An 18540-nucleotide genomic window follows, 5' to 3' on the forward strand; every position below is an offset into this window, starting at 1 on the left:
GAAAATATATTAACATCACTCCACCATTTTACTAAAAATATATTCTAGTCCTTCTAAGGACTCCAGGTCACCAATTTTACAGTATACAAGAGTCCTCTGGGTTGCAGCCAATGTGGAAGAACAGAATTTGTTTTGTGCTCACCAGGAGACTTAAATTCAGATAATTAACAAACCAGATTCTGAGAAACATTTTTCTTAACCATATGCCTTTAATGAATACTTTTTATCCCAAGTCCTTACAAAATCTGGATCAGCATTTTGCTCTATATTCAATTCTATTTTGGTATAATGATTGTTCTTGTTCAAAATTTATTGCATGGCGAGATACCTTTGAGATGTGTTAAGTTTGGGGAAAAGAATCTATTTTAAGGAAAAGACTATGTAAATATTACCTTTCCCATTCACATTATTACTATTCTGGGAAACAACATTCTTGACATTGAAGAATAAAGCTTTGAAAAGTAGTCATGAGCCTTAAAACTGTAAAAATCATTGTTTTCAGGGGCACCTGGGTGGCAAAGTCCTTAAGCGTCTGCCTTTGGCTCAGGGCGTGATCCCTGTGCTCTGGGATTGAGCCCCACATCAGGCTCCTCCGCTAGGAACCTGCTTCTTCCTCTCCCACTCCCCTTGCTTGTGTTCCCTCTCTTGCCGGCTGTTTCTATCAAATAAATAAATAAAATCTTTAAAAAAAAACATTGTTTTTAGTACATTTATATATAACTAAAAATAACTCTAAGACTACTATTAAAGAAAAAAACTAGAAAACAAATTTATATTCAATTTTCCTAATTGAGGATAAATAATCTTCAAGGGACATTATAAGTAACAGATCTGTAAAATGAAATATGTTAATGCTGATTAGGTCAGTAGCTAAAATGGGACTTATTTCATATTTTAAAAGGGGGAAACGTAAAAGAAAGTGACATTTGACACCTTTGTTTCATAAAAGTATCAAGTTGAGATGTTATATCAAAGACTTGTCAAAGACCACATGTATTTTCACATATGACTATGAAGTCTTACAAAACATTTCTAAAATTTATATTCATCTATTAGTGATTATCATTGTCCTCAATATTCCATTGCTCAGGTCTTTTATCTTCCATTACACCTTCTATGTCATTTGTTCATGGAACATATAAAGTAAGGGGAACTATTTGTGTTTTTCAAGAAAGATGAGGCACCATCTTTAAATAATTTGCCTAAAATCACATAGCAAAATTGTGAAATAATCAAGACAAAAATCTGAACTCTTCTTTGGTGGTTTCACCTCCAAGTATGAGTAGTAAATGTTATGCTATAATAGATACGATGGCCTTAGAATCATAAAGACATAGGTCTGAATGAATCGGCCTGGCACTGTCATTTGCAGGCTGGCTTCCCTGGACCATTTATTCATTGTAGAACTTCTCAGGAGAGAACCATGTGCACTGGGGTCCTTTTGAGTCAGTTCCAGACATATGCTGATATATGCTTAATAGTTACTGGGCAGTTTGGTGGGACCTGGGACACTTAAACTTGCTACAGTCTGTTCTGGCCACAGAAACCTAGTCTGTTTACCCTAGCCTGTCACTCAGGTTTATTGTTTCTTCATGTGTGCTCATGCAGAAAAGGTGGAGAAGGAATAATTTACTAAGCCTAAAGAAGCTTTGGGTTCTTCTTTGTGAGAGGAAGCCTTGTGATAGCCTTATCTTTGAAGATAAGCCCAATAAAGCAATAAAGTTTAATAAAGCTCAATAAAGTTTAAATAAATTGCCCCTTGGTTAAGGACTAGTCAGCTGGGAAATTGGCATTTTTGGACCCAGGTGGTGTGATTCTGATTCAAATCCTGAACCTTTCCCACCTTGTGGTAATGCCACCTAACTGACTCCATTTCAAATGTTGACCATCTGTAACATGTGACATCAAAGCCAGAAGAAAGATTAACATGAAACCTATGTCTGTGCCTTTGCAACCCTGAAATAAGCATGAAAGTCGAGGGAGTGGCTTCAAAGGCTAGGTGTCTTGAAGACCAACCACCACCAGTAGGGGGCCCCTCACCGGATGGTCTTTGCAAGTCTACCCTTGCCTTCCTACAGGGTATTCTCAACAACAGAAGGATTTAGTAGATTTTTATTGGCACAATTGGTACCAATTAACATAATAATATCAAAGAGCACTCAACCTTTAGTGAAAATAATGGAAGTTTTTTTTTTCCCTTAAGCAATTTTGAAGAAATTAATACCTTAAAATGTTAGGGGCACCTCGCTGGCTCAGTTGGTGGAGCATGTGATTCTCGCAGGTTGTGTGTTCAGGCCTCATATTGGGTGTAGAGATTACTTAAAAATAAAAGTGTTAAAAAAAAGGAAAATGTTAATAATATTGATACTAATGGAGTTTCAACATCTAGAGTAAAATAAGATCTCCTTCCAAAATCATTACCCAAAAGTTACAGAATCTATAGAATATAAAGAAATCAAACTGTGCCTTGACCCCTTACAATCCATGCCAACTTAAATATCAACATTATTCCAGGTACTACTGCCAGGAAGAAATATTAAAGTAAAGCTGAAATAATGAAAGAAGCATGAATCATCATCAAGTGTGAAAAGCCCAAATTTTATTCAAATATATGTCTCTTCTATACATAAGAAAAAACACCCAAACTTCTAATGAAACTTAAAATACATGTATTTTTAAACCAGTAGTGGTTGACTTAACATGACTTTAAAACAATATAAGAAAATACATTTATAAACATGAAGTTACAATGGACAAAGATTTCCTTGAGTAGTTTTTAAAAGTTGTTTTATAAGAATATTTATTCTACTCAAAAATATTTACAAGTAACTGATAAATCCTGAGCACTTACATAATATTGATTAATGCTTTGCAGATACTCAGAAAATATTGGCTAATTGAATGAACTACAACTTATTTTTATGTTGTCACTTACTGCTTCATTGCAGTTACATCTTGCCCCTTATTTCTCATACCTGAATGGATTCAATTCTGTCATCCTTCTATTTTTTCTTCTTTCTCCCCACTCCATTTTCTGCATATGCTTTCCCTACCATTCTTAATCTCAATGATTTCCTTCTTACTTTCCTATAGAATGCCATTAATAAAGAAATTAACAGATGCAACTTTATTGGCAATGAATATGGATCCTTTTTTGAGGCAGTCTGTAAATATCTTTTGATTATTTAAGGGAAAAAATTATCCCCCCAAATGGAAAGTATTTGTGATATAGGAACAAGAAACACAGAACTGAAAAAAAAGAATACTGATCGTTTGTGTTCTTTTTAGGACACGTTGTCATGTTCTTCATGGCCAACATCTCCAGGCTTGAGATGGGAAAAGCGATGGTGTGACCTTAGGCTGATCCCACTGCTTCATTCACGTTTCTCTCAGTATGTGCCTGGGACAGATTTGAGTCGGTGAGTTCATGCTAGTAGGTTCTGATTTTCTGTTCACTGTGAAGAGGCCTACGACTAAACTTTTAACATGATATGGCTTATGATTTTTATTCTCAGCACATTTCTAATAGTAGAAAGAAGAACTACAAAAAATAGTATAACGCAAATATTTATGAATCTAATGACATAAAACATTAAGGCCCTGACTCTATTAACTTGCTATAATAGATTCAGTGTCTTTAATAGATAGAGTTTTATTGTTTTTTTTAATTTTATTTTAGTTTTAGTAACTTGTTTTTTCTCAAGGAAATTGTATAGTTCATTTAGATAGCAAACTTTATTTTCATGTACTTGCTAATATTCTTATATTATCTTTTCAAATAAGTGTAGATTATTAGCAATGTTCTGAAACTCTTCATTATGTGTGTTATAAATAATGAGTATCTGCTTCTTTCTTGGTTGTTTTCATCCCTTAAATTCTTTGGCTTGACTTTTTGTTCTTATAGTTTCTTGAGATTGATGTTCTAAGTGTTCTGAAACTTCTCTGTAACAAGTGGTATGGTAAATCTTTTAGGGTTTGCAGGCCTAATTTCTCTGTCACAACTAATGAATTCCACCTTTGTTTCATAAAAACTGCCATAGACAATATATAAATTAAAGGGTATAGCTGTATTCCAATAAAACTTTATTTATAAAAACAGGTGTCAGGTAAGATTTGTTCTGTAGGCCATAGTTTCCTAAACTTTGGTTTGATCATTAATTTTTCAGACATTCTTTGCTAATCTATGTAGTCAGAACATTATGTTTCCATCAAAAGTCTGCTCTAGCTATAACCAGAAATTGAGGATTATATCTTGATTTATTTTCATAGCTTTTGAGTGTATCATTTGTTATAGTTTTCTGAGTGGTTGCTCATCTTATCACACCATTGGTATTGATTTATCACTTTGAATGAAATATAAAAACATTACTTTCATTTAGATCCCTTAATCCTCCCTACTTTGTAAGCATGATTATCTTATCAAGCACCATTATCAGGTGGTATTATGATTTTTGCTTCAATAATCAAAATTGATCTTAAAACTTATGGAAGGAAGGATAGTTTATTATATTTAACCCAAGATTTACCCATTCCAATATTCTTCTTCCTTTCTAAAGTTGTAAGTCTTCTGTTAACATTTCCTTTCTATTTAGAGTTTTTTTTTAAGCTGTTCTTTAAAGGTAAATTTACTTGCATCAAATTCTCTTAATTTCCTTTGTCTGAAAATATCTTTATTTTATTTTCATTCCTAAGGATAGTTTCCATGGATATAGAAATCATAGTTGACAATTCTTGCCTTGTATCTGAAAAATGTCATGCACTGCATTTGGTCCTCCCTGATCATTCAAATTGGTGCTTCCCTATAAATAATATGTTCTTTCTCTCTTCCTGCTTTCAAAGTTTTTTTTTTTCTTTTTTCTTTTCTTTAGTTTTCAAAAGTTTAATTATGATGTATCTTTGCAATGATTTCTTTGGGTTTATTCTCTCCTGGCTTCACTCAGCTTCTTAAATCTGTATGTTTATAACTTTCAGCAAATTATAGATGTTTTCAATCATTACTTCTTTAAATACTTTGTCAGTCCCCGTCTCTCTTCTCTCCTTTTGAAACTTTGTTAATACAATGCTAGCTCTTATATTATTCTTCCACAGATCCTTGAAAATTTATACTTTTGCTTTTCAATCAATTTTATTTCTGCTATACAGACTGGGTAAATTCTATTGATCTGTCTTCAAGTTCTCTGATTCTATCTTCTCTTGTTTCTATTCTGCTATTGAGAACATTCAGCATGATTTTATTTTTGTTGTTGTTGATGTGTTTTTCAGTTCTATCATGTCCATTTGGTGTATGTGTGTGTGTGTGTGTGTGTGAAATTTTCTAATTTTTATTTGTTTTGAGAACCTTGTAATTGCTTATTGAAACATTTTATGATGACAGCTTAAAATACTTGTCAGATAATTTCAGTATCTCATTTATCTCAGTATTGGTGTTTGGATTGTCTTTTCTCATTCATGTTGTGATTTTCCTGGCTTTGGTAAAACCAGTGATTTTTTAAAAAAATTATCCTGGACTTTTTGGGTATTAAATTATGAGACTCTGGATTCTTTTTTAATCTCCTTTTTAAAGCAAGTAATCCTTTTTGACTTGAAATGTGAGGGCTGGATGGCTGTGTCTGTTAAGTTCCCTGAATGTCCACTCATACTGCCTCATTAAAGATGACTGAAATGTAAGTTTGCCACACTCCTTGGTCCGTCTAACTAAATCCTGGTGAAAGTCAGATGCCAGTGGATCATACATTGGTTTTGAGTGGAGTGTCAGCTTATTTCCCTGGTTGACCTTGCTGACACATTTTATCTTGAGATAATTGTATTTTCACATGCAGTTGTATGAAATAATACAGATATTCTGTTTATTCTGTTTGCTCCTTACCCATTTTCCCAAATGGTAACTTCTTGCAAAACTATAATACCCTACCACATTCAGGAAATGGATAAAATCCACCACTCATTCAGATTTCACATGTATGAGTGTGTGTGTGTGTGTAGTTTTATAATTTTTTCTCCTGTTTACTTTCTCTAATCCACAATCAAGAACAGTTCCATGAGAACCCTAAGAACCTTCCTGTTACCTTTCTATAACCATGCCAATATCCTTCTCCCTAGCATACCCCTGACCTCTGAACACAATTTATTAATGTGTTCTTCACCTCTATTATTATGTCATTTTAAGAATATTATATAAATGAAGTCTTATATAATGTAACCTTAATGGATTGAATTTTCTTACTCAGCATAATTCTCTAGTAATTCTTCCAAGTAGTTGCATTTTTCAGTTGTTCATTGCTTTTTAATTTCTGATAGTATTCCATGGTATGGATGTCGTACGTTAAAAATATTCACCCCTTGAAGGGTATCTGGGGTGTTCCAGTTTTAGAATATTACAAATTAAGATGCTATGAACATTTGTGGATAGATTATTACATGACCATGTATTTTGATTTCTTTGAGTAAATGCTCAAGAGCTCAATTGTTGAGTTGTATGCGTATTTAGTTTGTAAGAAACAGGTGCACTGTTTTTTAGACTGGCTGTACAATTCTATATTCCCACCAGCATGTATGAGTGATCTCGTTTCTCTACATCTTTGCCAGCATTTGGTGTCATTGTTATCTTTTTAGTTTGCATTCTGGTAGACATGTAGCAATATGTCGTTGTGACCTGAATTTGTGCATCCTAATGGTGTTGAACATCTTTTCGTGTGCTCCTTTGTCACACAAAATCCTCTTTGGTGAAATTTCTTTTGTCTTTTGGCTCTATTGTAATTCACTTTTTGTTTTTTGTTTTTTTTTGTTTACTATTGAGGCTTGAGAGTTTTATTTATATTCAAGAAAAAGTTCTTTTTCTCAACACACTAGTTTTTGTATTATATTTCCTTTATCTTTTTAAAGATTTTTTTGTCAATAATTAAAAATTATTGTTTTTTATTTCCTCTATAATATTGTTATATATGTATATGTATCCTTTTTTGTTTGTTTTAGTTATTACCTAAACATTACACCATATGTCTTAGTCTGTTCAGACTGCGATAACAAAATGGATGGTATAAACAACAGAAGTTTATTTTTTACAGCTCTGGATGCTGGATGTCCAAGATAAGGTACTATGATGGTAGAGTTCTCTGGTGAAGGTGGTCTTCCTGATTCATATCTGTTGTCCTCTCTTTGTGTACATACAAAGTGGAAGGAGCTGAGGATTTCTCTGGAGTCACTTTTATAAACCACTAATGCCATTCATGAATGCTGTACTCTCATGGCTTAAGCCACTTAGGCCACTCCCAAAGGCTTCAACTATTAATGCCATCACATCAGTCATTAAGATTTCAACATACAAATTTTTGGAGTGAAGGGAGCAGGGGATGCAAACACTCAGACCATAGCATCATATAATTTCATTCAATTTACTAATTTTGCCTTTTCAGAAAATGCTAGAAACTTAGAACACTTTAGCTCTTTATTCCTTTCCTATCTTTGGACATATTTCTTTCTTTTCTTTCTTTTTTTTCTTAGGTTTTTATTTATTTATTTATTTGCGAGAAAGAGAAAGCATGAGGCAGTGAGGAGGGGCAGAGGGAGAGAGAGAAGCAGACTCTCCGGTAAGGTGAGCAGGGAGCCCAACCTGGGGGATCATTCATGACCCAAGCTGAAGGCAGATGGTTAACTGACTGAATCACCCAGGCACCCCTGGACATATTTCTGATATAATTTTTAATTCTGTATGCATTTTAAATTCCTCAAAATATTATATTATTATCTTTGCATAACTCTTCAAATGTATCCTACCTTTAATCTCCCTGTTTTTCTTTGTTTCTTTCGTTTTTATTTTTTTTCTGCTTTAAGAACTCTTAATATTTCTAATAATGATATATATTTTTAAGTGCATATATTGGTTTTGTTTTTACTTTAAAAAATTTACACAGATACATGATGTAGAATCATTTAGCTAAAACAATTTACGAGAAAAAGGAAATTGTTTGGATGAGTCCAGATGACTCCCTACATTTTTATTTTTATAGCTCTGCAATACATCAACAGCTTTTAGCAATTGAATTTAATTACACTCAATAAATATTACAGTAATAAGCAGTTATAAACATAGCACTATTCAGAGTGGATTGAACAGCAATTCAGATTCAAGAGCTAATTTATTGTTCATTCATTCATTCACTCAATAAATATTGATTTAATGTCTGTATGTAGGAGGTGTTATGTTTGGTGTTTTCCCTGAAGGAGCTTACAGGCCAGTGGCAGTTGCAACTGTGAGGAGAAAAAAAAAAAATAAAAGGATAAATTAGTAGCCCAGGATGACAAATATAGGAAATTATTTATGTTGCTTCAAAACCTAGGATGTCATTTGTTGGCTGGTTTTCACAAGGCCCATAATTTTAACTTCAGTGATAAAATATCTGTCATATTTAATTGCAACAAAGTTGTATTACTGTCATACACTATTGTGTAGGTGTGGATTAAAACATCATGATATTTTTTATCAGTGATAAGACAGTTTATGTTCATCTATGGTAATGACCCTGATTTAGAAATATATATTGGGTTTAGGGGCTCCTGGGTGGCACAGCGGTTAAGCGTCTGCCTTCGGCTCAGGGCGTGATCCCGGCGTTATGGGATCGAGCCCCACATCAGGCTCCTCTGCTATGAGCCTGCTTCTTCCTCTCCCACTCCCCCTGCTTGTGTTCCCTGTCTCACTGGCTGTCTCTATCTCTGTCGAATAAATAAATAAAATCTTAAAAAAAAAAGAAATATATATTGGGTTTCAACTCTGAAGTGTCATATTATTGCAAAGCATTGTGTGTTGGGGTATTAGAATGGGAATGGGAAGTAAAAGATTGTGGGAACTTTGGCATTTTTTTTAATAGCTAAACTTAATTTTCCCTATAAGAAAAGTGAGTATATTGAATAATATATAATGTTATATGTATAAAATGTAATATATATATATATGAATTTTAGAAATGTAGTATGTATCTCCATACATTCAATGCTTAGCATGGCTTATAGCTCAGAAGCACTCAATAAATTCTTATTAAATTAGTTTTAATGAGGAAACATTCCATCTTTCTGTTTCTGAGTAAGAGTATGATCTACTGCATGCTTTTCAAACAGTATGGAATCCGTGAGTATTGAAATAAAATCTACTGATTTCCACTATTAGTTTCTAAGAATTCCAGTGGCAGCACAATCCCTACTGCTTTTCCAAGAGTTCTCAGCCTTTTTTGTCCTGAGGTGAGGACGTCTGAGTTGGTATCATGTTTTTTTAGGCACCTATGGATGAAGTTTAGTACTGGAACGGAGAGCAAGGATGGTGGTTGCGAGTACTGTGCTTTTAACATGCAAGAAATTTGTAAAATGAATTCTAATGATGGGGCAAATATGAATCAGAAACACTCAGTTCATAGTTGTTCGTTGAAGGATGGGACTTTTCAGAAATGTATAGTTTAGGAGATCTCAGGTGGAAGGAAAACAAATGATGATATGAAATAGAAAAGAAGTAAATAGGTGGGGGAAAAAACGACTGACTATAAGACTATAAAAACAGAATCTATTGTGAATAATGTTTTAAGGTGAAGAAAGTTGTTGATTTTATCAACTACAGAAAAGAAATACTGAAAGGACTCAGAAACTCATTAATTTTGGAGTGACTTAGGGTGGAATTATTTTTAGAGTGAATTCAATTAAAAAATAGTTGGTTATGAGAAGAATATTGACAGAGGCACGTGGGTGGCTCAGTCGGGTAAGCATCTGACTCTTGATTTCAGCTCAGTTCATGATCTCAGGATAGTTAAATTGAACCCCACGTTGGGCTCCATGCTCAGTGGGGAGTTTGCTTGAAATTCTCTCCTCCCTTTGCCTCTACCCACTCTATCTCTCTAAAATAAATGAATAAAAACTTTAGAAAAAATAAAGAAGAATAATGACAGTAAAGAAAGGGAAACAGTGTGTAAAGGATATGGTAATTTAATGAGGGGGAAAGAGGGATATGAAATTTAAGGCATATCATGGTCAGGTCATAGTTACTAATTGATGGAAAGGGGTCAATACCAGTGAAGCTAGAGGAGGAACAGCTTGTTGGGTGTACCATTACTCTTGCTATTCCATTGATCTCTTGCTACAGGTGGTCCTATACACATGGCTCCAGAGTGATTGAACTGATTGACTTTTTTCATTTTCTGTGATAGGTCAACAGGTCCACAAGGACACTGCTTCGTGTAAACCAGGAGCAGCCAATGATTTTCAAAAAATATTCAACTAAATAATATTAAGATCCTACTTGATTTCACCTACCCACAAGCCATGCAAGAGTCCCTTTGTATAACACAATCTTCACATATTCTCCACCTCTTCGCCTGTTGGTTTGCAAACTGGCCCCCTTACTCATGTAAGGGCAAGGAAAGACCTAAGAAAGGCAGAACACTCCAGATTGGTAGGTGACAGGTTTAAAAAGCAAAGGAACTTATTTATGTGGTTGACCTTTGCAGCCACCCAACAGAATCTTTAAATTGATATAAAAGCCTTAATTGGGTTCAGTCATGTATACCATCAGAAGGTTTCAACAACACTTTATTCTCTCAAGGCAATGTCCTTGGAACAGCATGGAAATGGTAGGCAGAATGTACATTCTAAGGACAGAACAGGTGGTGAGGAGCCTCCAGTAGCCTGGGTCTAGCTTGGGGATCAACTGGCAATCATATCCTCTCCATTCTTATACATTGGTACCATGGGGTTAAGGGAGAAAAAGGCATAACTCCTTTAAGATATATAATTCTCTCTCTGGAAAAGCTCAAGTTTCCTTTGGGCAACTCTAGACCAACTTTGCATAGTTTTTTTCAATCTAGAGAAAAATTACCTTGTCAGATAGTCCCTACTTGTTTTGTTTTCAAGTTTATGACATAATTATTGATACTTCAATAATACAAGCCTAACAATTACATTTTAACATTTTCTGTAGCCAGAGAAAGATAGACTCCCAGGGAACTTGAGTACATCTGGAAAATTGAAAAAATAAATAAGGAATAAACTTTAAAAAAGCATATTCCAGTAAATTTTGGACTTAGATAAAAGACTTCTGATTGATAAAATAAAAAGAAATGTATTTCTAAAACCCATAAAATTTTAATAAAAAATAGGATAAAGACACCAGATATTCAAGAGTTGGAACTCAAGGTTATCTTTTCAGAATGACATAAAGATAGGTAGGGTTCAGTAATTAAAGAAAGACAAACTATGGAGTAGCTGTTACAAGGAATAGGACTATCCAGTTGTGTGAGAAAAATACAAGGACTGTTAGGTAAACAAGAGAATCTGCAATATATATAATGCTGACTGCAGTGAGGGTAGAAAAATGGCAAAGTAGATCACAGGTACTAGGATTCTGATTCCCAGATACCAATTGTATTGGGACTGTTTGCACAAATTATTACTTTTTCCAGGGAATTCTGACACATTAGGAAGAAAAAGCTATAAATTTAATTGAACTGAAGTTATCGAGTACCAGGAATTCATAAGATAGAAACAGCTGGCGGTCAAAATGTCAGGCAATTTAGGACAGGGGAAAAAAAAAACACATAATTGTTATGGATGAACAGGGAACTCAGTCTGTGGAGGAATGCAAATATACTCTGAGTAGATTTATGGACAAAGACAATTAGAAGGGTTAAAAAAGATGAAGAATACAATAATTAAATGGTGATGGAAAGGGAAAGATTATAGTCAAAGAACAGATATGTCAGAATTTAAGTTTGACAGTGGAACTGTCTTGAATGACAACCAGATCTCAAGTTATTAAAAGCAATGGATTTCTTTCTTTTTTTTTTTTTTTAAGATTTTATTTATTTGACAGAGATAGCCAGCGAGAGAGGGAGCACAAGCATGGGGAGTGGGAGAGGAAGAAGCAGGCTCCCAGCAGAAGAGCCTGATGTGGGGCTCGGTCCCATAACACTGGGATCACGCCCTGAGCCGAAGGCAGACGCTTAATGGCTGAGCCACCCAGGTGCCCCGAAAGCAATGGATTTCTAAAATAAAGGAAAGAAAATAAAAGGCATACAGATTAGGGAGTAAGAAATAAAACTGTCTTTGATTACAGATGGCATGATAACCAATGTAGAAAATCAGAAATAATTGACAAAAAAATTCCTGTAACTAGTAAATGATGATAGATGTATGCAGGATACGAGATTCATATGCAAAAGTTAATCACTTTTCTGTATATCAGCAATTAGAGGGAGAATTTGATATTAAAAATACAATACCATTTACATTAGCACCCAGGTAAATGAAATGTTGATCTATAGGAGGAAAACTACAAAACTCTGGTGAACAAAATCAAAGGAAAATTAAACAAATGGAGAGATAGTCCATGTTCATGTATAGGAAATCTTGATATTGTCAAAATGCCAATTGTTTCTAACTTGGTCTTTATATTCAATGAAATCCCAATCAAAATGCTAGCAAATTATTTTGTGATTTTTTTGGAAGAGTCAGAAGACCTAGAATAGCCAACACAATATTCAAGAACAAAAATAGTTAGAGGACTGATACTACCTGACTTCAAGACTTAGCAAAAACTGCAATAATCAAGACAGTGTGGTACTGCAAAGTAATAGACAAAAAGACCAATAGAACAGAAAGGGGAGCCCAGAAATAGACTCCCATAAATACATCCAACTGATGTTGACAAGGAAGCCAAGATAATACAATGGAGAAAAGAGCTTTTTCTTTTTCTTTTTTAAAGATTTTATTTATTTATTCAACAGAGATAGAGACAGCCAGCTAGAGATGGAACACAAGCAGGGGGAGTGGGAGAGGAAGAAGCAGGCTCACAGCAGAAGAGCCCAATGTGGGGCTCGATCCCATAACGCCAGGATCACACCCTGAGCCGAAGGCAGACGCTTAACCGCTGTGCCACCCAGGCGCCCCAAGAGTTTTTTCAACAAATGGTGCTGGAACAACTCAACATCCATATCCAAATAATGAATCTAGACACAGAACTTATACCCTTCCTCAAAATTAACCCCAAATAGATGAAAGACCTATGTATAACACAAAATTATAAAACTTCAAGAAGATAACATAGGCAAGAACCTCTATAAACTTGGGCGTGGTGATGCTTTTTACGTACAACACTAAAAGCATGATCTATGAAAGAATGAACTGATAAGCTAGACTCCATTAAAATCACTGATTTATGTTCTACAAAAGATAATGTCAGTAGAATAAGAATATAAGCTATGGACTGGGAGAAAATATTTGCAAAAGAGATCTGATAAAGGACTATTATCCTCCCCCCCCAAAAAAGAAAGAAAAGCAAGAAAGAAAGACAAAGCTCTTAAAACTCAACAATAAGAAAATAAACAATCCAACCAAAAAGAAAAAAAAAAAAAAAAAGGCCGGAAACCTTAACAGACGCCTACCTCACCAAAGAAAATAGGCAGATGGCAAGTAAATGTATGAAAAGATGCCCCACATCATATATTACCAAGGAAATGCAAATTAAAACAACAATGGGATACCAGCATACCTATTAAAGTGACCATAACCCAGCACAATGACAACACTGAACACCTAGGAGGATATGGGTAACTAAGAATTCTCATTCACTGCCAGTGGCAATTCAGACACTTGGTCCAGACACATTGGAAATCATCCAGCAGTTTCTTACAAAACTAAACATAAGTCTTACCATATGACCCAGTAATCACACTTCTTAGTATTTACCCAAAGGAGACAAAACTTAAGTCCAAACAAAAACTGGCACAGATGTTTATAGAAGCTGTATTCATAATTGCCAAAACTTGGAAGCAAGATATCCTTCAATAGTTGAATGGATAGGGACACCTGGGTGGCTAAGTCAGTTAAGCGTCTGTCTTTCACTCAGGTCATGATCCCAGGGTCCTGGGATCAAGTCCAGCATCGGGTTCCTTGCTCAGTGGGGAGGCTGCTTCTCCCTCTGCCTGCTGCCCCCCCCGCTTGTGCACTCACTCTCTCGCTCTCTCTCATCAATAAATAAATAAAATCTTAAAAGAATAGTTGAATGGATAAATAAACTGTGTATTCCAGATAATGGAATATTATTCAGAAATAAAAAGAAATGACCTATCAAGTCATGAAAAGACATGGGAGACCATAAATGCATATTATTAAATGAAAAAAGTCTGTCTGAAATGGTTACATACTGCATGATTCCAAGCATATGACATTCTAGAAAAGGCAAAACTATAGAGGCAGTAAAAAGATCAGTGGCTGCAGGGTTAGAGATATGCTGGGGCAGGTAGAGGAGGAAGTTAAGAAGCTGAGCAGAGAGGATATTTAGGGCAATGAAAATACTCTGTATGATATTATAATGATGGACACATGCCATCATACATTTGCCCAAACCCACAGAATACAGAACACTAAGAGTGAATCCTAATGTAAACTATGGACTTTGGGTATTAATGATGTGTCAATGTAGGGCCATCAATTGTAAGAAATTTACACTGTAGTTGGGGAATGTTGATAATAGGGGAGGCTATAAGCGTGTGGAGGCAAGGAGTATATTGGAAATCTTTTTACTTTCCCCTAAATTTTTCTGTGACCCTAAACTGCTCTTTAAAAAAGTCTTAAAAATGCAAGGTATGAGGGACAAATGTTGCTATCTTTATTTTACACACAGGAAAATTAGAGGTCAGAAAGTTACATAAAATTGTTATTTGTAATAACTTTGCAGATAATAAATGGAGAGGGGCAGAAGAGCTTTTCCGACAAAGGAAGTACTGGGGTGGGGGAAGATGTAGTTGCATAAAATTATAGGACTTATTTAGAGAATGATGAGTTATTGTGTTTCAAATCATGAAACAAATTGGAGATTTAAACCTTGGAAAATAGGTAACAAAATAGTTCAGAAGAGCTCTCCATGTACCTCACCAAAATGTTTAGGTTTTGAGCTTGAACAATAAAAGCTATAATGAGACTGTCAACCAAGATGGGACGCCCAGTGCAGAAATTATCCTAAACTTGGTGAATGTGAATTGAACTCAACAAGAAATAGAGTAAATTGCTGATCACTAAGCTAAGTGCCTTTTAAATTTTTTTCCTTTCCTTTATCACTTTCCCAAATAATTAATAACCAAATCAAGTAAATGGCTTATTTTCAATACCATGTGAGTCGATGTTCTCTCCTAGTACACAGAAAATCACTCTTTTGAAACAGACTCTTATCATTGTCCATCTTGAATATTGCAAAGCCCTCCTCATCCCTCTTCATTTTATTATCATTTTTTTCCCATCTTCTTAACCACCACAGAGAGATCTCTCTAAAATACGAATATGAGCCTGTCATTCCAATGCTTGAATGTTTCCATTGGTTTCCCCTGACTTTCAGGATTGGGTAGAAATGTTGTAACATGCTTTGCAAAGCTCTTGATGATTGGGTTTACTTTATTGTCCACTTTGTGACTTGCCACTTCCCCACATGCACATTGTCCAAGCCAAAAAGCCCACATTTCTCCCAAAATACTCCTGATATTTGGTTTTGGATTAAGTATCCTTTCTAAATGCTCTCCCTTCTCTTCTCCATCTAAGCCCTTCAACCAGTGAGAACCAAAACCTTGAAGTAATTTTGACGCTACTCTCGTCCTCAAATTCCATTTAAAAAGCGTGTTATTAAATCACATCCTTTCTAATGACTTTATAAATTCTTTGAGCTAATTGGTTCCTTTTCACACTAGCACATATTTATTTCGTTCCATATCATCTCATAGTTTACCAGTTATAATATTGATAGTCCTCTATATAAAGGCCTGCGGTTGCTCCCTGTGGACTTTGAGCCCCTCAAGTGACATACAAAGCCCTCTGCTCCAAGCCTGACTGCTTTTCCATGCTCATATCCCACCCTCTTCCTCATGGATGTGGCAATCCAGCTACTCCAAACTAGTATATTTTAGTGTCTGCAGTTCTTGCTCCTCGTGCTTGAAGTGCTGTCTCTGTTCACGCCTCACAAATTTAATGTCTTCTTACATATGCCTTCATGAGGTATAAAATCAACAATGAATCAAAATGTGAATTACTAATGGTATTAATCAGACATATATGTAAGTTTATGTATATGCATGAATTACATTTAAAATTATGCATGAACTTTTTTAATTAGTAGAATATTTCTCACACAGAGGAAGACTAAATTTATATTTAAAAAAATAAACCTGCATTGAAATTCAGCAACTTTTGGGAATAATTTTCAGTTGCCAGAGCAATGACCAAGAGTACTTAGAAAAATATAAAAATATTAAGCAGATATAACTTCAAGTTATTTAATTCTAGTATTGTAACTGTTTTTTCAGCAAGTGAGTATGTGCATGCATGTGTGTATATTAAGAATCATAGTTCTTTCTGGGTATCCTCTAGGCTACTACAATACTGTTAAAGTTTAATGTCTCACAATACCAAATAAATGGATAATGTAGTCTATTGATTTCAAAGCGTATATCATCAAGTAAGATGAAATGAAAAAGGGTTTTTTTTTCCCCTGATTATCTCTCTTCAGAGAGATACTTTTTCTAAAGGCTAAAAATAAAAGCAAAAACACTATAGTTCTTCCTAAGTGCCTAATGAAGCAATAAGTCCACTAAACATTCTCAAATATTGCAGTCAAGACTACATATTAATGGATTATTCACAGGAAAATTACTTATGGAGCGTCAGTGATATGTGAAAGTTATCGGGATCTCACCAGTTACTCTATAAATACTTGTTAAATCTGTAAAGTAGATTATTCTTATTTTCCTATAGAGGAAATTGTGTCACAACTAAGTGGACTAATTTGCCAATATTCTCATTTATTCAATAGCAAAGGAAGAAATATGACCCAGAGTGTAATCCTTATGATCAGCCTATTTTGGAAGAGGTCATATGTAAGCAAAGGAGCTCCTTAAGTATTTCACTTATTCATGAAAGAGTTTCCATTAAATCAATCTGAAAAGTTGAAACTGAATGTAAAAAGTGTTATATGTTAACATATAAGCCTGGATTTATAAAAGATTAATCCCTCAGAATTATTTTTTCTAGGGACTGTGTAACATATATGATTGCATAGATTGCAGATTTGATCTAAGTGTATTAACTTTAATCAGCTAAAAATATCAGGAGCTACCATGATTCATTTAAAGCAGAGAGGACAAATACGTTCAGGACATGCTCTAATTTAAGGTACGCAAAGCAATGGTTTGATCATCAGAGAGCAGAAAGAAATGTATATTACTAAACTCAAATTAGTTCTCATTTTCCATGAATGTGAGTTCTCTGGATATTTTAAATGTCTTCCTCACTGCTGAATATCAAAATTAAAGCTAAGAAAGACATGTGAAGTTATAATATTCTTTTCATGCTATGCATATTTTTTTTCTTGTCACAAATTCAAAAGAACGTTACTTCAAACAGACAAACAATAGTTTATTTTCTAAAGTCTTTTCATGTATTTTTAAGAGAAAACAAAAAAGTATATCTGAACACTTCCCTGTTATCAGTTGAAAGGCCTTGGTGAAGGGTATAGGAGCAGATTTCTCTAAAAGTATCAATAACTTAGAAGCAAAGTGCCTTAGAAGTGGAAGCTTTAGCATGTGTCCACTTATGAGGTATGGACTTATATCACGGGAAGGCAGGGTGACACAGGTGCTGGACTTGAGCCAGATCTATGTTCTGTGGGTGTCCTTTCTTTGTTTGGGGAAGTGAAATCGTGCCTACTATCCACATTTACCTAGTTACAAAAGGCATACGACAGAAAAGGTATTAAAGGAAAAAGATATAAATTTATATAATTTACAAAGCCTTTGAATTGAACTTTTCTATTTCTTCATAATTGGCTTAGCTTTAAATACAGTTTGTGCATTTCCAAAGTGTATCATGTTACACAACAGGCTGATTCTCAAGCCCAAGCCATTTGGCTAGCTTCAATTCATTTTGAAAATTTTATCAATTCTTGTCCATTAAGCTCATATCTAAATACACAAAAACTTGATATTTGGGGAAAAAAACACATTAAAGCTGTAGGGAGCCAGTTTGAATTCTATAGCACTTTGGTAAACAATTTAGGATGGTATCATTTAATTATCTCTAACAATGACAAAAAATCAACAAAAGTCCGTAAGATTATTTATAGTGGCCATTGGATTTTAAAGAAAAGTTTGGTTGTTCTTGCAATGCACAACATTCACATAAATACAGAGAAAATTTAAATCTGAGGAGGAGCTAAGAACCCCTTGTCCAAAGCATCTTTGGGAAGAGGCATAAACTGAGGTCGAACATGGTTTACAACTAACAAAATGCTTCAGTTCATGACGTCAGATGATTTTTTATATGATGTTTAATGTTTGTGTGTCTTTTTTGGTGATCTTTCCATTGTAAATAAAAAAAAATGCATTGAAAAATGTAAAGCAGTGCCCAGGAGGCTCAGTCGGTTAAGCGTCATGATGCCAGTATTCAGGTCATGATGCCAGTATCATCGGATTGAATCCCCCATAGGGCTCCCAGCTCGGCAGGGAGCCTGCTTCTCCCTCTCCTTCC

General features: G+C 34.7%; 1 protein-coding gene across 1 annotated transcript in view; it reads left to right on the top strand.

Moving 5' to 3' along the window:
• SNTG1 (syntrophin gamma 1) overlaps nucleotides 1–18540 on the top strand; it is a 556874-nt gene that overhangs the window by 363542 nt on the left and 174792 nt on the right. Inside the window, exon 10 of the mRNA XM_034650177.1 lies at nucleotides 3289–3419. Within this exon, the coding sequence (XP_034506068.1) occupies nucleotides 3289–3419 (131 nt within the window). The remainder of the gene's footprint in view (nucleotides 1–3288; nucleotides 3420–18540) is intronic.

The sequence above is a fragment of the Ailuropoda melanoleuca genome, unplaced genomic scaffold, assembly GCF_002007445.2.
Source record: "Ailuropoda melanoleuca isolate Jingjing unplaced genomic scaffold, ASM200744v2 unplaced-scaffold11384, whole genome shotgun sequence".
In the NCBI taxonomy this organism is placed as follows: Eukaryota; Metazoa; Chordata; class Mammalia; order Carnivora; family Ursidae; genus Ailuropoda; species Ailuropoda melanoleuca.